At 37.4% G+C, this 26,787-nt stretch overlaps 3 protein-coding genes across 4 annotated transcripts; 1 reads left to right on the forward strand and 2 right to left on the reverse strand.

Moving 5' to 3' along the window:
• Positions 1-2,223: 2,223 nt before the first annotated feature.
• sybl1 (synaptobrevin-like 1) lies at positions 2,224-7,627 on the reverse strand. 2 transcript variants are annotated; one of them, XM_067518703.1, is made up of 8 exons: positions 7,472-7,627; positions 6,873-7,050; positions 6,013-6,070; positions 5,572-5,709; positions 5,311-5,401; positions 4,840-4,907; positions 3,636-3,728; positions 2,224-3,238 (listed from the first exon to the last, which is right to left on the reverse strand). In XM_067518703.1, exons 2-8 carry the CDS (start codon positions 7,016-7,018, stop codon positions 3,170-3,172), a joined length of 663 nt encoding a protein of 220 aa, XP_067374804.1. In that variant the 5' UTR covers positions 7,019-7,050; positions 7,472-7,627; the 3' UTR covers positions 2,224-3,169. The 2 variants fall into 2 exon arrangements, with proteins under 2 accessions (XP_067374804.1, XP_067374805.1); XM_067518704.1 differs by having other exon boundaries at positions 6,873-7,113; positions 7,472-7,605.
• Positions 7,628-9,451: 1,824 nt separating this feature from the next.
• On the forward strand, positions 9,452-14,681 carry polr1d (RNA polymerase I and III subunit D). The gene is made up of 5 exons (XM_067518757.1): positions 9,452-9,546; positions 10,123-10,220; positions 10,512-10,588; positions 11,618-11,700; positions 14,367-14,681. Exons 1-5 carry the CDS (start codon positions 9,508-9,510, stop codon positions 14,412-14,414), a joined length of 345 nt encoding a protein of 114 aa, XP_067374858.1. The 5' UTR covers positions 9,452-9,507; the 3' UTR covers positions 14,415-14,681.
• A 2,758-nt stretch (positions 14,682-17,439) lies between these two features.
• LOC137134185 (endothelin receptor type B-like) lies at positions 17,440-26,587 on the reverse strand. The gene is made up of 8 exons (XM_067518756.1): positions 26,411-26,587; positions 23,067-23,627; positions 21,926-22,038; positions 21,635-21,839; positions 19,981-20,130; positions 19,734-19,867; positions 19,520-19,628; positions 17,440-19,421 (listed from the first exon to the last, which is right to left on the reverse strand). The coding sequence occupies exons 2-8, from the start codon at positions 23,454-23,456 to the stop codon at positions 19,281-19,283; spliced, it is 1,242 nt and encodes a 413-aa protein (XP_067374857.1). The 5' UTR covers positions 23,457-23,627; positions 26,411-26,587; the 3' UTR covers positions 17,440-19,280.
• Between the last annotated feature and the right edge of the window lie 200 nt (positions 26,588-26,787).

Genomic DNA, 26,787 nt, shown 5'->3' on the forward strand with positions numbered 1-26,787 from the left:
ATGAAAAATGACTCTCACTATTGTTGCATAATCTATACAGTACCTTTGACCCTGGCAAGTACACGCTAACCTTAGCAAGATATAAATCACTTGGACATACACCTTTACAGTTCTGAGACTTATATTGGATCTAGTAATATAATCCAAACATTTGTCTACAAACACCATATTTTAAGAAGAATGCAGATGCAATGTCTGTGTACATCAGAGTTAAAAGCAGTCTGAATATTATTAAAACAAGCAATATTCTCTGCCAACCAATTACATACCTAGAGAGCATATACAATATTTTACAAACAAGTGAGTTCCCAATCATTTTTGCACACAGTTAAGTGCTTGTGTGGTCATTTTATCACAACCAATCAAATAATAAAATAGGGCTACTCATTAACTGGCACAGAATAATTTACACATGCAAATGGTTTCATATTGGGCTTGAAAACACTTCTTCCAAATTCACTATGCAATTTGAAGGCATAGAGTTAGAGCTATAAACCATTGCCTCTCATTTCCTGAAGCCCCTCAAGCACTGTACAGCTAGCCTCAATTGGTCTTTCCTTGAGTTTGCATGTGTGACTGCAAATATCAATATCACAGTTATGAACAGCATTCACAGTCATGAAAAGCCTGAGCACAGAGCCACCACACAGTAAAGATGGGCAGCAGGTCAATCTGGAGGAACCCTGCTTGCATACCACAAGGACACAGCTTTCCTCTGTAAAGCAGAGAGCAACAAACTACAATATGAGCCTGGCTAGAACAAAAGCATGCTAATGTTTTTCAAAAATTTGAACTTAAGTTAGGCATATAAGACATGCAAAAGACTGGCAAAGGCACAAGCATTTACTGTTTAACGGTTTGGTAATCATACTAAACTCCGATACAAACATCAATGAGGCATTTCTGGGGGTAGAAAACATAAAAACTAGGAAACCTCCAAATAAATAAGCAACTCTTTGTCGAGGAAGCCCAGCAGATGTGCTTATAAATTATACATTGTTTTATGATTGTTTTTTTGTCAAGCAGTTGTTTTAAATATGACAAATTAACTTCAAGCTCGACTTGAAATAATGCAATGACTAAAACAAACACAGTGAAATTTGGATTAAGATCATTACAATGTGATAAAGTTACAAGGAGATGAATGTATAGTCCACCTTGTCAATGGTGTGAACTTTAAGGCATAAATAAAATAAAAAGTAATAAATCCTTATTAAGTGAATTTATAGTACTTCATTACTCCCTGACCTCTGAGACATCACTGGTACGTTTCATGAACAAAACTGGCTCCTTGTCGCTGATTGACACATAATCCTAGTGTGAGACCTCTTCCAGTTAGGTCTATAATTAGATCGGGGGTAAACATAGGATGCACCTACAAATAGCAAAGAAAATACTCTTCCAAGTCCATAAATGGTTTAAAAATCAGTAGACTAACGTACACGAGACTGTGGTACATGTTGTACACATTGGATTTTGGTAATAAGATGTTTTTTTGTTGAAATGCCTTGCTAACGTTAGGACAGTTGGCAAGTTGATTTTCTTATACTCAGTGACTGGTTACATGATTTCAACGGTGAAAAACAAAAATGGCGCACAGCGAACGATGTTGATCAAAAAACAAACAAACAAACAAAAAAAACACACCAAAAATTAACAACCATCTTTTAGCTAACGTTACTTTAATTAACACTTACTAGCTTAACGTTAGCTATAAAGCATGAGCGTTTACTAACGCTCATTTTTGAGTGGACATTTTTACGTTATGGTATCCGTACTAAACTGGATAATTAATGAGGGGGAAATGTTATAAATTGTCTTACCACCTGCCCTCAAAATTAAAACAAAGCTGAGTCCTAACTTCATGAGAAGTAATTCATCTTCGGGGTTTTAATGGCGGGTAATAAGTACCTAGTAGTTTGACATAGCAAAATCAACTCTACCTGTCACAAGAGCGAGCAGCGGCGGCGGGAGCGCGCCACTATCCTGACGTTCTAATGAACAAATTACTTTCACCTTGTTTTTTCAGTATCCCGAACAAACAATGTCCCACCTCTCGTTTAAGAGCTCGGGTCCTATTGTCTTAGCCGGGATGAAAAAAATGTGTTATTTGTTTGAACTTTGACACAATTACTTTTGATCAACCACTGGATAAATATTTGCCCTCATAAGTTTACCCATGTGAAATTAAAGCTTTGAAACAATGTTGTCTACCTGCAGAGATTAACCAGTCATACTATAGGATTTTATTACTTCAAACCTGAATGTACAATAATTAAATAATTACATGATTACATGATAAACTATATCATGCCAAGGAGCAAACCTATGTACAATGTAAAAAGTGCACTGTGTTAACAGAAAACATATACTAGCAGAGATAAAAAGGCAAAGGCACATTAAGCCTACTATCAATGCCATTGGAAAGAGGAAAGAAATCAAAATCACACTTAATTTAAAATAATTAATCATTAGTCTTTTGAATCAGTAATGAACCAAATATACAATATTTATTTGTATTATCATCTGTTACTTTATCATATCTGGTATTTTACAACACTTAATTTAGAAGATACTACTGTGCTTTGTGATAAAAGAAAAATGTAAATCTGTATACTGCATCAGTTTTGTCAAATTTCTTTTGATATAAGATGGGTCAGACAGATAGATCTTCAACATATTATAAATGCTACCTAGACTTACAGGTCCCATGTCTCCCTGCTGCCAACAAAATTAATATCTGCTATCTTTGTGGTTGTTCTGTTATCACTCTGAATTAATTAATTATATAGACATGTGCAGGGCAGTATCACAAACTGATACATCAGGGCTCTATGTACATGGAACAGGATGAATGCACCAGACTATGATAAGACAAGATTATTGTTCCACATTGGTTTTAGGCCTCTTGGCTGCTGTCCATTAGAGTGGGCGTGAGGTGGGACTCCCCTGTCCAGAAGGCAAGTCAAAGAAAACACTAACAAAGACGGAGCCTGGAAGGAGTCAAGAAAGGGAGGAGGAGCAGCAAGCGTCCTCCAGGGATGTTGAAGCTCGAGGAGCAAAGCAAGGAAAGTTGTGTTTCCTTTTGAGTCCATTGGCAAGCAGTTTAACAGGCGCTTCTCCCCCAGATCCTTTCTTGCAATCTCCCACTTTTCTCCAAACCCTGGTCTCATTTTTTGACACAAGTGGGCCAGCTGAGGCCTCCACAGGATGCAGAGACAATAATGTAAATGACCACCTGAAAAATGGACAAAAGAGACTAAATTCATTTCCTGTAAAATTGTCTGAAAAATAACACAATGTGTCATGCAATAACAATAACAGGCAAAGGGGAAATGTATTATAGTGGCTGCCAAAACATTGCTGAAGAGCCCTCTTAGGAAAGATCTGTGGAGCAGTACAGCTGAAGCAAAGCAATAGAACCTAAGTAATCTGGCTCGTTTTTATTTTTATTTATTTTTCTAAACCTGCACTGTTTGTAACTAATTAATATTTTTATTTTTGTCATGACTTTACTCTTGTATTGTAAAACACTAAATGGTTTGTACATATTGTAAATAACATATATTTCTAATAAAACAAAATTTTATAGCCTTTTATAATCTTCCAAATTACTAATTACTGGCCATACTCACCAGGCACACTAGCACAATGACAACAGTCAGCTTAAGGTTCTTCATACACATGGCTCGTGCAAGATTACGACTTGTAGTCTTAAATGTCACGGACTACAAGAGTACAAACAGAAATTTACATTAATGTTAACTATAGTACATAAAAAACAAGTAAAGATAAAAAATACTGAGGAAGCTGCTTAGATGAGTAACAAAATGTTTCCAAAATCAAAAGCAATGTCCTGCTGATAAGAGTCAACCCCCATATAACCAAACCCGGAAGACTGAGAACCCTCAACAACATATTGGTTCAACTTCTGGGGTAGAGAAAAAGACAGTGTTGCAGGGATATGAAAAGATAGCAAGGACTATAGAAAAATGTAAGACAGAATACATGTGTGTGAATGAGAGGGACCCAGATCCAGCTGGAACGGTGAAAGGAAGCAGAGGTGAAGAAGGTGCAGGACATTAAGTACTAAGGGTCAACATTTCAGAACAACGCTGAGGGTGGAAAAGAGGTGAAGAGGCGAGTGCAAGCAGGTTGGAACAGGTGGAGAATAGTGTCAGGTCTTTACAGAAATTTACATTAATGTTAAATACAATACATAAAAAACAACAAGTAAAGATAAAAAAGACTGAAGAAGCTGCTTAGATGAGTAACAAAATGTTTCCAAAAACAAAAGCAACGTCGTGTTGATATGAGTCAACCCCCATATAACCAAACCCGGTTTCATTATCAGCGAAAATGAAAGGAAAGGTGTTCAAGACGGTGGGGAGACCAGCGATGTTGTTCGGCTTAGAGACAGTGGCACTGAAGAAAAGACAGGAGGCAGAGCAGGAGGTAGCAGAGCTTAAGATATTGAGGTTCTCTTTGGGAGTGACGAGGATGGACAGGATCAGGAATGAGGACATCAGAGGGACAGCTCATGTTAGATGTTTGGAGATAAAGTCAGAGAGGCCAGATTGAGGCGGTTTGGACATGTTCAGAGGAGAAACTGTGAATATATCGGTAGAAGGATGCTGAGGTTGAAGCTGCCAGGCAGGAGGTCTAGAGGAAGACCAAAGAGGAGATTTATGGATGTAGTGAGAGAGGACATGAAGTTAGTTGGTGTGAGACGATGCAGAGGACAGGGTTAGATGGAGGCACATGATTCGCTGTGGGGACCCCTGAAAGGGAATAGCTGAAAGGAAAAGAAGAAGAAAAAGAAGAAGTCTTTGAACTCACTGAATCGACAAGATTTTCTGTTTTGTCAATCAGTAGCTCCAGCTTCTCTCCTCTCTGAGCTACCAAGTCTGTAGAAAGACATGAAAAAAGCCAAAGTTAGCAGGTAATACACAAGGGATTTCATGAAATGAGATTTAATTGTGATTTAAAATTGTGATAAAAATCTGAGTGATATTTAAGACATAGATGTCATTATAAATAATATTAAATAATATTGCTTAAATGTCTGGTCAGAACATTTGCTTTGGGCATTGTGGCTAAGAAACAACAATATTTCATTGGAAAAACATAATGAAGAGGTCATTGCAACCACAACACACCACATCCATTTTAAAATAATGGCTACAATGGATAGCAAGGCTTTTCTGATCCAAACCACATTGCACAAGGAACTCTTAGTTATGTTATAGTTCAATGTCAACATGAGGTGGATTAGGCATCACTGTAAGCGGAGAATTATGAATATCCCACCTATGCTGCGAACCATAATACCCTTTAGGTCATCCACCTGCATCTGAGATTCAGTGAGACGATCAGATCCACGTGGATCTGAGTGGTGTTTCTACAAAAAGCAATTACAACAGAAAAAAATATGGGAAACAAATAAAATCTAAAGGAGTTATGACTTTTATTTTTGTTAACAAAATCAGATTTTTAGAAATTAACATAAGTACTAACAGAGTCCTCACATGCAAATGATGCTCAATATGCTCAAGCTCTGCTCATACTCACCATCTGAGCTGCCAGTGTTGAGGAAAACTCACTATTCATTGCGTAGGGCAGGGCTGTTTGTGCTCGTGACCCATATGTGGTCTGGAAACGCTTTTTCACCTCACTGAGAAAGCTGAATGCTCGTGACCTCTCAAAGTCCTATAGCACACAAAAAACTGATTTGCTATATATGCCAGTTATTTTAAAAAAACACACAAATTCAAACATCTAGAGAAGTAAAAGATACAAGTATATATTTTGAAGCTCATTTTAATTCAGATATTTACGATATCAAAACCTCCTATTCAGCTTAATGTAGATGCCAATCAATCAAAAGAGGGACATTACAATGTTAAAACCGTTTCAAGGGACCTTTAGCATTTTTAGATGGCCTGTTATCCCATCTCATAAACAAATAAACACACACATACTGTTCAGTGCACAAGCCATTTAGATACTTACATCATCAGTGATACACAGGTATATGATTCTGTCATGGCAGATGTAATGGAAGAGATAGCTAAACAAAAAGAGAGAGAATTTTAAAGCATATGGTTAAATTGTAATTTGTGCATTACATGCCTTGCAACCTGTTTAAAGAAATATTAACTAAAGGTAAGCAATTGTAAATGGGATATAAATCTAAATGACAGTGGAATCTTCCTTAAGAATCTTCATTGCAAAGATTGTAAAGTGAGGACATATTATATTGTGACATGTGACACCTTGTTATTGTTTCAAAAACTGGGGCAGAACAGCTTCTGTAAACTCAAAGCTTGAGGCAATCTTGAACTCATTTCTTGTGTTTTTATCTGTCAATGGATCTGTGCATATAAATAAAGTTGATGTTCTAGGAATTCCATATCTATTGATGGACTGGTTAGCAGTGTCTTTATGTGATGATCTACAATGTTCATCTATCAGCAAAAATTCTAAATCATCCAGGGGAATCACCTTCCAGATAGGTTAACTATGTTTACAACAGCACATGACTGAAAATAATGTCCAAACATTTTGTGAGGAACTACTTATGAAATGTAATACTTTTAAAGGAACGTCTGCTAGACGGAAATTCAACTCACTATTGGAACTTAATACCAAATATAGCCAGTTTTGTCATTCTCCACAATCACTTAACAACCACAGTTTACACCTACTCAAGGAAACTACTTCAAACTATTGGGATTAGGTCTGCACTGAGTTCATTGAACCCTTTGGGAGTGTGTGCTGTTGTGGTACACTTTCTAAAACTGTAACATTTAGAAAAATCAAGTAAAATGCCCTTTAGTCTCATGTGTAATGCAATCGTGGAAAAGACCTACCTGCCATGGCTGTAGGTCAACTTGTTATTCTCCGAGGGAATCTTGGCTAAAATCTGTTCAGTTACTTCCAAAAAGTTCCCACCACAGCATGCGTGCTTGGCCAGAATGGTGGTGCCACGAGCGACCACAGCAAACAGAATTGCCATGGCAACAGTTGGGGTTTCACCGCTAATACTTGCTGACAACACAAGAATAAGAAAGGGGAGATGTCACTGGCAGTGACTGGCGCAAGCTTGATGTACTGGGGAAAGAGCAGATTGCTTAACACAAAACAATTCTGGTGATACATTGACAGATAGATAAACAACATAGAAAAATATATGCATGTGGCTGTAGCTAATTATAGTGTAGCAACTAAATTAAATATTTGGACAGTTAAAGCCAGTTAACTACATAACACAGGCGTCACGAAAAATGTAAACTGTGTAAATTAGATTAATGGAGCTTGGAAAACAACAAGCTAACAAGCTAATAACGTTGTTGTCCAATGTAGCTACACATCTGCGTTGGATGATTGGCGTTAGTTATTTTGCTGTTTTACGCATTGCCTAGCTACAGAAATATAGTAACTAACCCTTTCCCGCATATAAAAATGTTACCTGGATGTGTTGGCGCACTTCCGTGTTCCGTTAGCTAATATATCACAAATCCCAACATCTAAAGAGATTTCAGGTGCTAGCAAGCTAGCTAATCCCTTTCGAGTGACTTCTGCTTTGCTAATCGTCCAAACCTCCAGACCGGAAAAAAGTCACTCTCTTATTGGTTAATGTAGTTCTTATCACAATCACTACCCTACGAATTCAATTGTGCTGCGTCGCATTTGAAACTACATACTTCAGTTCCTAACGCGTAGCACCGTCGTCATGTTTTCAGGCGTACGTCACGTTATTGCGACAAACAAAAACGGGGATGCCCGTGGGTGTGGTGTGTCTAAGCCGTACCCCCAGATGCATGTACTGTGAAGACAGGAGGTTCATCCACAATCAAATCATAGTTTTTAGTTAAATTACCACCCAATTTAATGTAGTTTGTTGGGCCAACACTATATCTAAATAGAGGAATTTACTTTCAACATGGGGATCCATTTATTGTGTGGAAAGCATGATACAGCTGTTTAAGAGTATATATCTAAACTCATTGCCATGTCTCAGCTAAATAAAAAAGAAAATTAGACTTTTAAAGTATTATCTACCTTTTACCAACAGACATTTATTCAGGTATTTACTACTCAGTTGTCTCCCTAAATCAATACGTGTGCCTGCTTTGGCTCAGCAAAGAGCCCCGTTGCTTTTCTTTACTTGGATAATATTTTCTTGTTGATTTATAAGAACACTTATTTTAAGGCATGTGTTGGCTCTGTTCCTGACCCTAATGTAAATTCTACAAATATTATTAAACAAGGATAAAACAGCTCCCCATGCTCTTTATAACTCGCCCGATGGTTCTACTTCAATTCCTATTTTTTTACCCCTTCAAAGTATTGTAATGTAAATCTTTGTTGTTGTTGTTGTTGTTTCATTTAACTTTGTAAAAAATATATTACGTTCAGTTTTATTTTATTATTTACATAAATTTAGTTTTAATTTCAGTCTATGCATTTTTTCGTTATAGTTTCTGGGAAGACTACCAATATATTTAGCGGTTTTTCTCTCATGCTTCACAATTCAGTTTCAAGGCTACATTCATTCAGAAATATATGTATATTCATCATGTTTACATTTTAGGTTACACATGATTTTATACCACATTATTACATTCGTAATAAATATTCTGTAAATACTAAAGCGTTCTCCACTGTACGAACTGCTCAGAGCCCGGATGGTAGAGTGTGTAACATTGGCCCTCTTTTAGGGCTTTCAGGCAACTTGCAAACAGCTTATTAATAACACCGGCCTCACAGTAGGCTAGAGAAGTAGATGCTAAATGAAGGAAGATAAAACGTTGTAAGCTACAGTCAGCCCTGTGCATACTGCTATTTAATCCAAGCAAACGAAATCTAAATAAAGCAACTAAAGATAAAATGATAATAACAAATTAAATGTAGCCAATTTTCACCAATGTTGTAGATGTATTTATAGACAGTATATATTATTTGTAGTATTTTTATAAAGCATTGAATTATTGGTTTATCTTAATAAAGTTACTCACACCTTGACTAACATAAGGCCATCTCTATCATCGCTCTCTAAATCTAAAACACACAACCATGTAGTCAAATAGTAGCTCATATTGTGAAAAAGGGACCTTTTTTCTAAACAGTTGCTAAACATGCAGTAGATTCGTCAGTTCTCTTCAACATCAGCCAATAAAGCCCCTAAGAAGTGTGAACTGCCAAATGGGCTTTCTGTTAGACAGGTGAAACAGGTGAAACTGTATAGAAACTTTAAAAAGTGAGGCTAATTATATACTATGCTATTGTTTTATTCATGCTGTTTTAATCACACGCTTGCCTGTGTTTTTTATGTTACGTTTTGCACTATAAAGAAAACAAACCAAAATATTAACAAATAAAATTAAATACATTAACAGTTTTCTGTGCAAAGGGCAAATACCCTTAGCTCTTCCACTTGCCTGTCAGACAGAAATGAGGGCGCCAAGTAAGCAGATCCGTATTGACGGACTTGGAATGTGAAGCATGGCTGGGGAAGGCGAAAAGAAACCAGTGCTGGATTTGGTGAGCAGCGAAATTGGTTAATTCTTTTAGATAGTGTATACAGCTCTATGGCACTACCGCTGTTAAACTAGGTTTGGAAAATCATCCTCACCTCAAGAAGCTAACGGTAGCATTTCGACCACATGTACCTAAACTCCTCACGTGGGACGCCACAGTAACATTAGCTAGCTAGCAGGAACTAATATGAATATTCAAACTGAGCCCCAGATTTCCTAAAATATTGTTGATGAAACCTCTGTTGTGAACTTCTATAATATAAGCTAATGTTGGGTAACATGTACCCTGAACCTCTTTATCTGCGTCAAATTTGCTTTTCTTCCAGTCCAAAGCTGCGTTGACTCAGAGTTTGGCAACTGGGGGGCAGTGTTTAAACAGTCCATGTTGAATAGTCGATCAGCTGGTTCAACATGTTAAATCGATGCTTTCCAACGTGTAGTTTAAGATAATGAACATTGAATACGTTGGCTATACATATAGTTCACCACCCCGTGACACTAATTCAATAATCTCCACCATCTTTCTGTTTAGGGTTGGATGTCCTTGCATGTTTTACTAGGTGTTTGCTTTGTGTTTTAGGTCCAGGCTGATGGGGCTGATGAGGGCTGTGTCACATTTGTGCTGCATGACGAAGACCACACACTGGGCAACTCCCTAAGATATATGATCATGAAGAAGTCAGTTGGGTTTTAGCAAATTGCACCTTTTAAACTCCTCATGCTGTGGTCAAATTGCGGATTTTTGCAATATACTACTGAAAAAGTTGTAAATATCTTGAAATACAGTTCCTACTAGTGCTTAAAGCTAATAATGATCAGTCTGACAGTTTATTCTAATTGTTTAGTGTGTACATGGTTTCTTTTTGTTCAGGTCAGCTGATGTGAGTTGATAGTGAAACACTCCACCCATTTTAAGCAAAACATCGATTAGAATAACAAATGTCCTTCTACTTTTCTGTTTTTAATCAGTGTGGATGTGGATTTTTGTGGCTACACCATCACCCATCCTTCTGAGACCAAGATTAACTTTCGCATACAGACAAGAGGTAAGAAGTCCTTATTACTTCATCTTATTTTTCTTACTCTTACAATCTAGTGCATACAATCAAGTGCCAGCTAGCGAGTGGCTATATTGTAGAGTAAATATGTTGATTGGAAACTGGTGCATTCACTTAGTCTTCTGAACCACAACAAAAAGGGCCTGTGACAGACTTTTCAAACACTCCCCCCCTGCATCCCCCCTTGCTCTTGTCCACAGCGAACTTTAACCACTTGCCTTGTTATGAAAAGAAAACATCTGTCAGCAGATTTACACAAAGTGCCAACAGATAACACCACCCCATCACATGAAAGGACTCCGCAAGACTGAGACAACAACTTGTTTTTGTTGTTGAACCATGTTTAAAGATGCCTTAAGGATCTTTTCCCATGGCTTCTACACAGACACGCTCAATTATCTTGCACATATCAGGAAAGAAAGGTAGATTGTAATATGCTTTCCAGTATTCAGCTATGTTTCTGTATTTAATTGTTATTGTTGCTCACCACGACCACAATGAAAATGGGTGGCTAGAAGTCCTCCAAGTCAATTTGGAATGGACTACAGTGGACACAATCGTTGACATTCTCATATTTGCTTCCAGTATTATTGCATATTGTGATTATTCCATTCATTGACCATAACAACATCCTCACATAAAGTAAAGGTATTAGGTTCATAATAATAATAACAGTGATAAAGTAATAAACCCAAACAAGTCATTGCAGTTGCAGTTAAGATGCAGTTAAGATTTCCAGCTGCAGCATCAGGAAATGGGGAAATGGAAGTAATTGCATAAAAAACATTTTTATTAACATTTCTTAGTTCTTCCTTAAGTTAAATTTGTATGTGTTTTATATACACCATCCTTGTTGGACAAGGGCCATTTTGCACTAGAAAGTTGAGCACTGCTTACAATGATATTTCAAATGCTGCAAGAGTCATGTTTGATGATGATCATAGATGGCATGCCTTGTCGTTTTTGATATTACTATTACTGGTGGTGGTTTTCTTTAGAGGTGTTTATTTATTTCAGGGGGAGTGCCAGCTACAGAGCCCTTTCGGAGAGGCCTGAATGAGCTCAGGGATGTTTGCCAACATGTTCTCAACACCTTTCAGGTAAAACTTCGTTTATACTTGCCGCTCTTGCCTCAGTCGGCCAGCACACGTGCCAAATTATAGTGTGCGTTGGTGTTGTTTTAGCTGGTCGTGCCCCTCCTAGTTTTTGTAACTTAGGGCGCAGGATCGGAACAGTAGGAAATAAATGAGCTGGAGGCAGGAGTGTGTGAGCTGGTTTGTCACTAGAGGCATGTATTTGATGTGAGAATACAGGGACACAGACTATGGAGAGTAGGAACAGATACAGTCCAAATCTTAGATTTCTAATACAGGCCAATTCATGGCTCACAAAATTAGTGGAAACCTACTCAAACTAGCTTCCTAGTTAAAACACATCCATAGTTTGAGTACACATCCACTAATACTGTCAGCTGTCCATTGGCCTGTATTAGAAATATAAGGGTAGCTAAGTAACTACTTTGTAGTCTCCAGACAAACCATAAAGCTTTTCACCTGAAACTAGAACACTTTTCCTTGGTACCCCATGCTGGAATGTGGTGAAGGGATTTTCATGTAGTTTTGTTTAGGTTTTGTTACTGGAACTTGTGTTAACGTGTTTGTCTGAGGGAAGACAAAATGCTTTAATACAAATTTGATTTATCTTTGAATTATTTAAAATAGCTTAATTTTTTTCTAATTAATATTTCCCTCATTTATTTTATTTTACAACCCTCATTTACAAAAAAAGTTGGCAAGAAGTGTATTATGGAAATGAAAAGAGAATGCAATGATTTTCAAATCTCATCAAACTATATTTTATTCACAATAGGACGTAAACAACATATCAGATGTTGAAATATCAGATATTTTACCATTTCACTGAAAATATTAGCTCATTCAATTTGATTGCAGCAACACATCTCACAAACGTTGGAACAGGGTAATGTTTACCAGCGTCTGGGAAGTTCGGAGAGCAGTTGCTGGAGTTAAGGAGAGGAATGTTGTCCCATTCTTGTTCCATAGTTTCGATATCTGATACGTTGTTTGTGTTCTATTGTGAAAAATATATGGGTTGATGAGAGCTGCAAATTATTGTATTCTGTTTTTATTCACGTTTTACACATCGTCCCAACTTTTTTTTAAATTGTAGTTTAATTTTATTTATGAAACATTTTCAGTTTCAAACCTTTGGGCATCTTCTGACATGTAAAATTGAATTAAAAGAGCTGGGTGTGGTCCTTTATCCTTGCCCACGAAATATCCTTTAGGAAATGTGAGGAAAAAGGTTTCTCATTACTTGGACATTTTTTTACACCACATATTGTTATTGGCATGGACTGTCACATAACCATGTTACATGTTCTCTCTACAAACATTATGAATTAATGTAGTATGATAAATTATCATAGGGTTACAGAGAATGTAGATACATTGTGAGTTATGTTATCAGTAAGACATTAGATTTACCTGAATAAGCCTATAATAATAAATCCACACCCTTAAACTGCAACCTTTTTCCTTGGTTTTTATTTTGTCACGGTGTGTGTCTTTGGAGAAATCTCAGGTCAAAATAACCACATTTTCCAAATTTCACGAAAGCAACACGATTGACCAAGGGTCAAGGCCACAGGAGTTTTCCTACACTTTTGTGTAGTTATTCGAAACTATGATTTCAGGATTCAAGAAAAAAATGCTTCAGCTTTCAAATTTAGCTTTTTATTGTTAAGTTGTTCACATTTGGTGACCATTTTTCTCCACGCACCCACCATCCAGTCTTTTGTTAGCTCAGCTCATGATGTCACAGCCTTGCACTTCAGACTTTTTTTGGAAAATCCTGTCAGCAGTGGGCTCTGCATACACTTAACTCTCAGCTGTGTAATCCACTGTATTGTATCCCTACTAATATCCTGTGGTCTCCTGTAAGACAACAGGAGAAAAAGCTGAAGTGACTGTAAATTGTCACACAAATATGATACAAACACATTCATTTTGGGTTTTATCAAATTATTTGTTTTCCAAACCAAGACTTGAAAACTGCTGTTCACAGACGCTCTCCATCCAATTTGACTGAGTCAAGTATTTTACAAAGAAGAATGAGCAAAAGTTTCATTCTGTAGATGTACAAAGCTGATAGAGACATAACCCAAAAGACTTGCAGCTATAATTGCAACAAAATGTGGTTTTACAAATTATTGACTCGGGAGGCTGAATACAAATGCACTTTACACTTTTCAGATATTTATTTGTAAAACATTTGAAAAACATTTATCATTTTTCTTTCACTTCACAATTATGTGCCACTTTGTGGCGGTCTATCGCATAAAATCCCAATAAAATACATATACGTGGTTGTAATGTGACAATATGTGGAAAATTTTAAGTGGTATGAATAATTTTGCAAGGCACCATAGGTAATTTTGAACTGAGCTTTGCTAAGTGGGAATACTAAAGCTTTATAAGAGCCCCTGGCTACATCTTTGGAGTGTGTTTTGAACAGCTGGCTGATGTGTAAATCCGTTACAGGAAAGGTCTGTAGAACTTTCAAATTAAAAACTTTTATTTCTACAAATTGAATATTATTTTGTGGGATACAGGAAGAGTCTCTGGGTTGTCTGATTGGCTCATTACATTACACTCACAAAGCAAGTGAAGTCAATTTGCACTGATGAAGTGCAAGACACACAACTCTAACTCTTTTAACTAGATGTTCTTTACTTTTGTTTCAGGCAAGAAGTAATGAGTTCAAAGAGAGGCAGGAGCTACCCATGGAGTGAAGTCATTTGTGGGACTGTGGAGCTGTCAGACTTAATAGTTCCTGCAATCAAACTGTAAATATGAGATACCTCGATAGTCTCCTTTTTCTACTGAATGGTAACTTGAGAAAGGCACTTGATTTGGTCGTGTGTCATGCAAACATTTGTACAGTGTTTTTGTATTATATTCAGGTTGATTTATCATGTGATAAATGTGTTTTCCTGTATTTGTAATTGTTGGAATGATTAGCAAAACAAATGTAAAACATTAAACTTGGCCAACAATGACTTCTGTTGTCCAGTTTTTGGGCTTTTACTTTAACCATTTGACTTGCACTGTATTATTTAATTTCATATCTACTTATGTAATACTTCTTGAGGGATGTCAGGACCTAAAGGGATGAATCTTTCAAACATCAAATTGCTCTCATCTGTACTTTGAAGCTGTGTTTGATGAGTGAAGAAGCAGTGGAAGTCCGTATTAGTTGAGGAATGTGGTGTGAGGGACTTTGTGCAGTTCCAAGAGGACCGACGGGGAAAATGAGGGCAGAGAAGTGTAAATAATGCGGTTAAAGTTACTTGAGGTTAATTGTATCCGTCTGTCAGTCACATGGTCGTGCATGGCTGCCTCTCAACCCCACAATCTGATGAATAAGAGCAACTAACAATTCAAATTTGACTAAATGTATGTACAGCCTCATCTCTCCAGAGTGAAACTCCACCATAAGCAGATATAGTCGATGAATGAATGGAAAGGTAGGTGCAGCATAGGTAATGTAAATGTTAAAATATTTTACATTTAATTTAAAAACTACAGAATGCGAAGCCTTTTTATGGCGAGGTGTTTATAGAATGTTATTGGTCCAGCCTTTTGCCCAAGGATACAGCTTTCATATTTAGCTTCCATAGGTCTATTTGAACATGTTTATTTTGTGAAAATTACTGTTTAACCTGGTGTGTTTGTTCTGATTAGCCCTCACGTAAATTAGGAGAAAAAAGTCTTGTGGTTTTACAGGGAATTGCATGCTGGGTTGTTTATTGGACATGCAGTGGTTTCAGAGTTTTTATCTTTTAACTTTTATTATACACGGTAGTTGTAGTATTTTAAATTGTACTCTTCTAAGTAAACTGAGATCATTAATGAAGAGATACTGTGGGGATGATGGCAGGACTCAAACTGCCAATGAATGTGTTCAACAATAGTCCTGTTTTTTTTATTAATGACATAAAAGTTAAAGGATATAAAGAAGAGAAATATATAAATGTACAAAACAACATCAAACACAAGCACAAGACTTAAAATATTACTTGTTCAGAACAAGATTTATTCACAGCAGCACTGGGAGAGTGGAGCAATGCTATGGATACATTTCTGTATACTTGTAAAATAGTCAGTTATAGAAAATGTTGCATGATTGACACCTATCAGCCACAACATTAACACTGGTGGCCTTAATCATGTCATTGAGGACAAGGGTCAGCATGATCACACTGAACAGTCCCGTAGCTTCACAGCCCCATATACAGGAAAATGTGATAAACTGTGTGCTGAGGTGGTAGAAGTACATAAACTCAATATTTCAGTGAAAGTTCAAGTATAAAACTATGTTTTAAACAATACTCTGTATGGTAATGATAGCAAATTTTTTTTTAGCAATTTAGAAATAAAGTGAAAGCTCGGTGTTGGTAGAGTCGAGGAGCTGATTTTAACCACTTTACTGTTGGGGGCAAACATTTGCATCCCCTTATTTTGAAACGGCAAAAATTAGTAAAATTATTTTGTAGACAAAGGTTAATTTGTACTAATTATATTATTATATGCATATTATTATTATGTTAGATTCAAGGTTAAGTTTCCCTGCCCCTTCATGCCATTTCAGTTTAAGGGAATGCAAACCCAAATCCAACAAATTAATAATACACACTCAGTTGGTTTTCAAACTGTATTTTGCCATCAGAAGTGTATAAAAAATTATAGTAGGTTATAAGTAAGTTTGCATCACTCTTGTTAAATTAATTAAAATTTAACGTTATTAATTTCTAAAATCTCAAATGTGTTGATGAAAAAAATATTTGCACCTAACTATATGTGCAAAGAAGATACATAATTATATACAATCATGTTTTTATGTTAGAAACACCAGGTGGCATTAATGTTGTGGCCGGTCAGTGGATAATTTAACGTAAGTATTTCAGATTATTGTGCATCCTACACTGAGCTTTATTATTGCAGCAGTATTAATATGACTTCCCCGAAATGCTTCATCTAAGTAGATTACTGACTACAGGCAGGTCTGTGTGGCGAAAGAAAAGCCCGAACAGAATTTGTCTCTCCAGTATTCATAAATGGATTTCTCTGTAACATGGACACTAAAACCTCAGAACCAAACTTTGAGAATTATTCTGAAACAAACAAAGAAACAAACAAACAAAAAAAGCTGGAACTTAAAGCCATTTCCAAGAAACTGCTCTCTTGGGTGAGAAAAACAAAACTCCTTTAAATCTGCACCATGCACGGCTTTGAAATCTTTTTTGAGCGATTTAATCAGCTGTTATCTCCACAAAGCTGCTTCGTGGAACTGGCCCCTGGAGCCATATGCTTAGTTGTCTCAAGCAATAATTTTAAACCAGGGAAAGCTTTGGAGAAGGTAATTTTTAACACATTTGACATGTTGTGTGTTGATGAACTTTCTCTAGGATCTGATGTAAACCAAATGTAACCTCAAAAACATGAAACCTGGGACATAATATTTAACCTCTGATGGGAGATGATGTTTATGTTCAGTACGGTCAAGAGTGCACCGGTCTCTCATACCACAGCTGCGCTCGCATTTATAATCAAAGAGCCAGCCTCATAACAAAGAAGATGGATCTAAAGCACATGTATTTTAGAAAAAGTCAGAAAGGCCTACAACCATGAAAACTCATCCATTCCGATGTATATTGGGTAATATTTTGTCTGCAAAAACGAGACTGCATCACTATGACAACAAATGAACTAAATCTAAATCTTTACCTGCTCTGTAAATAATTCAAACCACACTAATGCTATAAAATAATATTTATTACTACATACCACCAACAATTACTGTAAGTACAATATAAATGCAATTCAAATAACTAGGGTCAATATTCACATTTCATTTGATCTCCAAAACCCAAATTACTTTTAAACATCTTTAGCCTGGTGTCCTCACAAAGACTCTGGAAGCTGCTTACATGTGACGAAAAGCAGGGTGAAAACAGTATAAATAGATATGAGTTTACATCCTTCATGGTCAAAAATGATTCAGTGTCAACAGACACGTTGTATGTTTTTTTTTAGCAATAATTTGGGTTTAAAAGAGGACACGTTTGTTTATTAGTGTAATGAAAAACACAAGAATATGCAATTTTGTGCTCATATTACATGAATATATGCGGTCACAACTGCCAGTGTTAAAATGGGATTCACTCCACTTTGAAGTTTAGTTACAATAATAACGTAGTTTTATCCAAATGATACAAAGACACACATAAACACAGGTTTTTGTTAAAAGAGCAAGCGATGATGTTAATAGTATTTTTTTTGAAGATTTGGCATCACAAGGTTTGTCACAAGTAATATGACTACTGAGTGTTTGCAGCTACCTCCAGCTACAGATGTTCTAACTTCAAAGTTATTGTAAAATATTAGGAGCACGTCATTTCTCATTATGAGAGTCCTTCTTACAAGTGATGCAGTTTAAGCATATGAATTCCCAAAGGGATCCTTTGTTTTATCTGATTACTTTATTCAATAAAAAATGACTAATATTTATTTATTAGCAATAAGGCACTGCAATAAAAAAAGAGATTCATCTCCACCAAAACACTGATTCCTAAGAATTTCCAGCTGTACAAAAATGATTTTCCTTAAAGCTTTTAAATGGGCCCATTATAGATAAATAGATAAATCTGCAGCAGATTTGAGAAGCTATTTCCAGCCCCACGATCATCTTTGTAAGATGTTCACTTACTGATAAAAGTGAAATAATTGTCAATATTAAATGAACGCCACAAGCTGAGAGATGAAACAAGCTCTTCCCACGTTTTGTGATACTTTCTTACAAGGTTCATTGTGAGACACAAGTTAAGATTTTATCTACAGTGGAGCAGGACAACTATTATAATAATAGCACTAATTATGGTCTGTGTTGCTTAGCATGATGAGAATCACCTGGTATTTTCCAGTTACCCTCCACATGACTTGAAGATTCCAGATAAAAGATGTCCAATGTTCGACTCTCCACATGACTGCAAGGGAGACAGAGGGGCCCATTTTACTGGGCTATGATGTCAGCCCGGGTATGAGCAGTAAGGAGGCAGTTGATTGTCAGATCATGTGCTGATCCTGTGTATGGAAAGGCACTTGTGCGAGGAAAAAAAAAAATAAAGAAACATCCTCACCTTTAAAACCTTTTGGAAAGTAACTCAGCATCAAAGTTTGCCTCTATATTTCCCCTGTGAGATATTAAAGCTTCAGCAGTTGGTACTTACAAGTGCTCTTAGTCATACACGAAGCACTACGGCTGGATATAATCATAAGTTTGCATGTTAATAATACTGTACATGAAAGTACATGTGGCTTGAATAAGTACATTCTCTAAATATATTTACCATAACGGTCCACTGAGAGACGTTTGTTTTTCGTCTACACAAGCCTCAGTGTCAGAGTAAGATCAGATTTATGTAGCCTTGTTTTCAGAGCCTGAGCAGGTGCAGTCCTGCTATGTCATTTTAATTTCTTTCATTCTGCTGAGAGTCCTGCTGAAGTAGTTTCAACCCCTTTTTTTCCTCCTCACTCTGATGGGAACACAGGCTTGGCACAAGAGGTATACACCTGTATGTGTGTGTGGGTGTGCGTGTTCATGAAGAGCTTGTGTATTTCTGACTGGAGCGGGAGCTGGAGCGGTCTAGACCATTCCCGTGGCAAGAGCCTTTCCAAAGTCCTCCTGAACCTCGTTCATCCAGGGGGGACGTTCTATAGCACCAGCAGCAGAGGCAAGACTATAAGACAAGCACACACACTGGCTAATGAATGGCTCTTTGTGTGGACTGATTCGTAAATGATAGTTCAATTTAAGCGTCATTGTGTTCCCTCCTACCTGGAAGCAGTTTTTAAACTTCTGGCTGACAAAGTAGAGAGCAATCGGATTAATGCAGGAGTTTAGGGAAGCCATGTTGATGCCGATGTAATCCATTACTAACAGGAAGCTGAAGGGGAAAAACATTTACAGTAAATACCATAGAAAGTCACAGAGCAGAGAACATTGGGTTTTGCAGTATATTTTGCACTGCTTACTTCATCTATGGGCTTACCTCAGCAGTTCACAGCGGTTGGGGTCATTTTGGTCGTAGATTGTTTTCTTCAGAATGCGGCTGAGATGAAGGGGCAGCCAGCACAGGGCGAAAATCAACACGAGGCAGAACACTGTCTTTGCTACTTCCCGCCGCTACAGCAACCGCACACAAAGACAAACACCGACGTTAGTGAGTTCCTTCAAGCCTCACAGGTCTCTCAAACACGATTTGTTTTAATGTGTGCATCGGACTGTCACATGCAGACCTGTTTCATGTGGTCGTTGAGTGCAATGCGCATGCCTTTTTTGCGGCTAAGCATTTCACAGGACATGAGTGTGTAGAAGATTCCTGTGCAGGCCAAAGGGAGGCAGAAATAGAAGCCAAACAGCCACCAGTCTTTCACATCCTGGTAGAACTGAAAAAATACAAAACCTCTCTCATAAAGTACAAAAACAAATCTATTCATAGACTAAATTATACAGCAATGCAGACAAAAAAAAAGAAACAACATGTTTTTATTATTATAAAAAGTGTTACAGATTTATTTCTGAACTCATTCCCAGACTTTGTCAGAACTAGTCCTGTACGATCTGAGGACTGAAAGCATAAATAGTGTTGCTCACTAAAATCAATAAAAGGTTTCAAGAGCGGTTTAATTCCTTTAAAGATAAATGTAATGCCGCTAATAAATGCCACATTTTAAAACCCCGTCACATATTTTATCACTTTAGTTTTTCATTTTTTGGTACTATAATTATTTTACTAAAACTTTCAATTATACACAGAAAATAATCTACCACAGTATCTGTTCTAAAGCAACCTGATTTGATTTAAGACATTACATACTGAGGCAGCTGGTTCTGGGTTAAGTATAGAGATGTTAGTGCACTTTCCAAACTGGACATTTGGATTAAATGCTGTGAGTTAAATTGGGTTCAGACCTTGTTTAACTTGGTACAAATATAGTTTTCCCCCTTGTTCCCACGTAGTCTTGGGTGAACTGGGGACATTACCTTTTAAGTAAATAAAGCACTGGACAGTGTGAGTTATGTCTCTTTTTATGACATGTACCTCGAATGTTTGCTGGATTTAAAATGACACATTACACATAAACAGTCACAGCAGCTGATAGCTTTTTTCCTTTGCAATTCATTTAGACACTTTCTGGTAAAAAAAAAAAAAAAAAACTGCATTGTATTACATTGGTTACAATTTGGAATTCTTTGTTGGCAGAGCTTGAAACAGAAAAAGGAATCCTGATTAAAGAAACACTAATTGCATTATTGCTGCTGAGGCTCTTTGCTTTGAAGTGAATCAGTCTGTTGAGTTTTGTACTTAAAAGTATCATCAGGTGTTGGCCGAACAAAATCGGCAGGTTTTTTTCTAACTTTGCAGAGATCCCAATCAGTGTGCAGGATATTGTCACCATATGCTTGTGGGAAAATAACACATGACATACAATCTCCTTCCAACATTTTGAATGATTAGGTTCTTCCAGGCTTAAGTTGCTCTGATCACATTTCTATAACAGGGAATGAGAGTATCCAGCTGTTTGAGCTTAATGTTGTTACAGTTATACATTTGGTTGATACTGAATTTTAAGCTTCCACTGTCCTCAATTAAGATTTGACTTTTTACGGACCCCAACAGGTGTCCCGAAGAAATTAAGTACAGATATTACATTACATAAGGCAGAAATATTTTGGCCTTCTCCGACTGGTTAAAAGGGAACCACTCTGCTTTCATAGTCGATTGTTTGATGAGTCTGCGTCAAAGAAGCTTCAGACACTCCCTCTCCACAACATGATATGATTTGGAGCATATTTTAACGAAACAAATATTTTTATAGAGTTCTAGCTTTAAATAATGGATCTACTTATATCTATCCAGTTACACATCCTGTCTTCTAATGTTCTTACCTTCATAAAGCTGGTGGTCTGTTCTGGATGAAGCAGGCAGACACGCAGCTTGTTGCCTCTGTATGGCAACTCCAACATGTCAAATGCCAGTGCTTCAGGAACTGCCAGCAGCACAGCAACCAGCCAGATCAGAGTCACTTCCACTGCTTTCCACAGAGGAATCCCCATCCCCTTTACCCTGCTCCATGACGTCACTGCATGGTAGCTACACACGGCACAGAGACAGGTTCTTTAGCTTTAAGCTGCCAATGTTTGTTCTGTATGCGTAGAACATACTGTAAGTGTAGTCACCGGTCAATACTGAGGGCACACAGGCTGAGGACGGTGATTCCCACTGAAGCTTTCTGGATAAAGGGCATCAGCTTACAGACATACACACCGAACGGCCAGTCCTCAGCTATTAGCTGCAGGGAAAAATGATGGAGAGACAATTTAAGGAATTGTCAGTGGTTCAGGTTATATAGCCATGGATGCATCATGAGAAAAAGGGAAGGTCAAAGCATGGAACAGGCTCCCTGTGCACAGGACCCGCAGACTGACTTTTTAGCCTTTTTGTCATTTTATGTCTCTGGCAACTTTGTGTGTCTTTTTAGTCATTTCTAAACTCTTTTTGGTGATTTTATGTTTTGAAATGTTCAAACAAGTTTTTTTGTTTTTACTTTACACTTTGCCTGGTAGTCTCGTTCAATAATCCACACATGCCATCCCATTTAGGGAGCCTTTGTTTCTTTGTCTCCTGCATTGTAACTAAGGCAGCTAAAGCCAAAACTAGCAAAGCCGTGTTCCTCCCTAAAGACACAGTCTTTAACAGATCAGGATGCACATTTGATAATTGGAAAGTATTTTATACATGTACTTCTCAGCTGCTTACACAAATCTTCATTACTGGCTTAAAGCAGTCAGAAGTTGTATAACTCCCAAGTTCCTAACGCATTTTCGATATCTTATCAGCCTTGAAATATATTCACTTTTATTCATGTTTTACACTCTGAATTATTACTTGTGTCAAAATACCTGAAATGTCGGTCTGTTAAGGAAAATATAATATGAACCAGAGAGACTATTACTCAGATTTGTCTGGATAAACTGCAGCAGAGCATTCCAGCTTCATTCAAGTGAATCCTATCAGATGTGGAAAATAAAACGAGGTTCACTTATGTATTTTGCTTTGGTTTTGGCGAACAGTTGTGTTCTTGTAAAACAAGTTATGGTTTTGCATTTTAAGTCGTATGCAAAATCTATATCTTATCATATGACATTGAAAAACCTGACAAACCTTAAATATGCTGTAACTATGAAACATTATTCTCCATTCCAGAAACCCGAATCTCTTTAAACTAGAGACCAGGCTAAAGTCATCCGTCACATTTCTTAAACAGAAAAAACTTGGAACACATACAAACAAACTGACACGATGAATGAATGTGTTTACCTTGAAGACGTTGATGGGAATGGCGATGATAATATAAAGCAGGTCCCCCAGTGCCAGGCTGCCAATCAGGACATTTGGCCCATTCCTCATACACTTGTTCTTATATATAATCCTGAGCAGCGTTGAATTGCCGATGATCCCCACGACAAAAATCAGGCATGACACGATGGTGTTCACATACTTGAAAGCATACTTGATCTCTGTGGGCTTTATGCACATGGGGGGTAAGGATCCCCGTGGTCGGCTCGGCTGCGGGGGTGGAAACATGATGGAGGCATTGCTCTTGGAGGATTCTGAAGCTTCAGGCTCCCCCTGGGAGTTACGGATGACTCGATAGGCTCCAACCTCCACAACTATTAGAAGACACAGCAAAGCGACGAGAACCCTCATCCTCACATGAGCCTCACACTCACTCAGCAAGACTTTTGCTCATTCAAAACTACTCAGCACTTTAAAAATACACACGTCAGTGCACTCACGCACACATTCACACATGTACATCCACACCTTGAGCCTTGCTTTAGGCCTGGCAGCATCGGTCTGAGTCCAAGCTTCTTTGCCCTGCAGAGAAAGTAGATGAACCATCAAGTTGCATGCATCTGCATGTGTTTGGCAAAATGTGTATTTGGCTTTCCAAGATGCATGCAGAGGTTCAAAAACAAACGTTTCAGATGGATTCTCCAGATGTTGAATCATCCTAACTACGATAATCTCCTGGTCTTTCCTTTGTCACCATAATGTGGTGATTTTTAACATCTACTAACACAAAAGTTTGTACCATCATTCACGTTTCCAAGGTGAGGAATCCTCCTGAAGGTGATGATTCCCTTATTTTATATTTAGTTGTTTTATTATTTTATTCAGGTCGTATTAATTACAACTACTGGGTGAATTCCCATATCATTTGGTACAGATATATCCTAATCACTGCCAACATGAATTTTTAATTAATTCCTTAGGTCAAACTTTTTAATTTGTCCAATACATTTGGTTTTTGATCAAGTACTCCGTTGCCACTGGCTTAAGTTCTAGTTTGTGTTTAGAGCAACATAGCAACAGAGCATTGTTTATTTATTAAATGTTTTTATTATTTATTCTACAATGGTCCAGGGAGTTTATCATGAGTTCATTTGTTGACATGATATACAAACAGTATATTTGTTTGTTTACTGATTTTACAGGTTAGATTAAGAGCAGCTCTTCTGTGTGTCCAGTGTGTGCAATGTGTGTGTGTGTGTGTGTGTGTGTGTGTTTGTGTGTGTGTGTGTGTGCGTGTGTGAGTGTGTGTGTGTGTGCGCATGTGTGAGTGAGAGAGATAGGGTCCTTCTCTGAGAGCAGACTCTCAGAAATCATGTGTACCCCCTAAAATGCCCTAAGGCATCTACAGAAAAAAAGGCTGATTGTGGAAGGTGGCAATATCTTTAGCAAGGCGCTAATACACGCACACACACACACCACACACACACACACAATCTTTTCATGGTACGGAGAGGTTTGTGGGAATTCGTTTAATTAAACTTTTTAACGATCAAAATTAAGATTGTGCTTATTTTGTTTTTTTACACCAGGGGAACTCACACATATGCTCGTAGGTACAAATCTTTCACAGACAACTGGCCTTCATAGCTGCATTTGGCTCAGATACACTATTCTGTTCACACACACAAAGACACAAAATCACATGGATGAACTCACACAAATATCGTACAAAATATGTTTTGTAAAACTTGGCCTTCGTCCTGTCTATCAACTGAATAAAGCCTTTGTGTTGTATAACATGGCGGCTTTTTAGGCCATGTTAGACCAAGATTTTCTCGTGTAATTGGAAGGCCGAGTTTTAATTGGGTGGACCCTCTAATCTAATACGCTTAACTTTACGGACATGTAGCTGTGCTGGCTCCACATCTTAGGAAGAAGGAAGCAGCAAATTGGCAAGCAACAGCGTGAAAGTGAGGGGATTAGTGGTGGTCAGAAAATGTGTGTTTGTGTGTGGGAAGGAAGAGGGCAGGAAAAGGAGCATGACAATAAGTGCAAAAAACTGAAATGCAAGGAAAATTTGGCAATATATGAGCCTCAGATTGACATTTTGATCTACTGTACTGTTCAGAAAAACAAAAAGAGGAAAGGGAAAGCACAGGAAAGTCAAAAACAGAAGAGAGGAAAAAGTGAGATCTTGAGATACAATGCCTGAGACGACAGAAGTCATGAGATCAACCTGAAGGCAGGACAGAGACAGAGATGCAGAAAGATGTGGGGAGGACAGAACTTCTCCCTTTTTACAGAATAAAAGTTTGCTCAATGGATTTTCTTTCATTTGGCAAATTGAGAAGTATTTAATCCTATTTTGGGGATGTCATTATTTTACCTCCATATTCTGACTATGCTAACATGTCCAAAAACTCTAATAATAATAATAATAATAATAATAATAATAATAATAATAATAATAATAATAATAATAATATTAATCATTCATTTTATTTAAAAATAAGACAAGCTAAATGTAACATTGATCCTGAGCTTTTCAAATTGGAAAGCTTTGACTCTATTATTATTATTGTTATTACTATTATTACTATTATTATTATTATTAGTGGTACTACCACTAATACTAATAGTTTGATGCAAACACCCAGTTTAATAACTAGATCTGCTTTTTCAAGATTGAAGGTGGAAATGGGAAATCTCATCCATATCAAGCTTGCAATGTTTTTGGTAAACTGTTGGATGTTGACATTGCAAGATGTTGCTGTTATTTTCTCCAGGTCAAAATAAGAGGAACACCTTACAATATATTCATAAAAGGAATATGACATGCAAGTAAAAAGCAAACTCCCGTGTGCATGTCTACGCAATTTAGAATTTTTCAAGATGAGACAGGAAAAGGTGGAACTCTGCAAATGAAAATACCAGTTTCCGCTCCACTGCAGCTAAATACACCAATGTGACAGTTTAAGTTAATTGCCTCATTTTAGATTCTTTGTGTGAGTGTGAAATATTGTTTTTCTGCCAGTTCCCTGCAGCTAAGTGCTCCCTGCCATGAAAAGATGCAAATAAATCTTTTCTATGTGGAAGAAAAAGCCAGTAAGTTGGACATAAATTCTTTCTTTTAAGAGGCCAGTGATACAATAGATCTACTACAGCGACTGGATATATATCAACGCTATAAGACTGGGAGACTAATCTGCATGAAAACTGTCCGTAACACATTCAACATGTTTGAAACGCGTTGTTGTCCTGGAATGACTTTTAATTACAAGTTAATAAGAACATCACAGCGTTTAAGTCTGTTAGTTTTAGGAAAATCACAGGCTGAAGATAGATAGTCAAAAGTCTGAACTCACCGCACCGCGATGCAAAAGTTGTCTTCGAGACCAGTTTTCCACTAATGGGTTTGCTGCTTACTAGATAATTATGATTAGTTTGGTTCCAGCAGTAAACATTTCACGGTTGGTCCTGTGTGTTCGCCTGTGCGTCCGGGTCTTCCGCTCCCAGTTTCGACTGCGCTCTGACCCACCAACAGGACGGCGCGGCGTTTTATAGCCACAAGCCGGGAGGCTGCAGAAGCATCCAATCACATCCGAGGCACGAGCATCCTTCACTCTGCTCTATGTGGACGCGGCTGAAACACACTTTTGGGGGACTTTTCCTAAAAACGTGCTTTCCAGCACTTTGACAACAATCACATGCGGATTCCAAACCTACAGCCTTGGTATAGACA

The sequence above is a fragment of the Channa argus genome, chromosome 10 (genome assembly GCF_033026475.1).
Source record: "Channa argus isolate prfri chromosome 10, Channa argus male v1.0, whole genome shotgun sequence".
NCBI classification, from domain to species: Eukaryota; Metazoa; Chordata; class Actinopteri; order Anabantiformes; family Channidae; genus Channa; species Channa argus.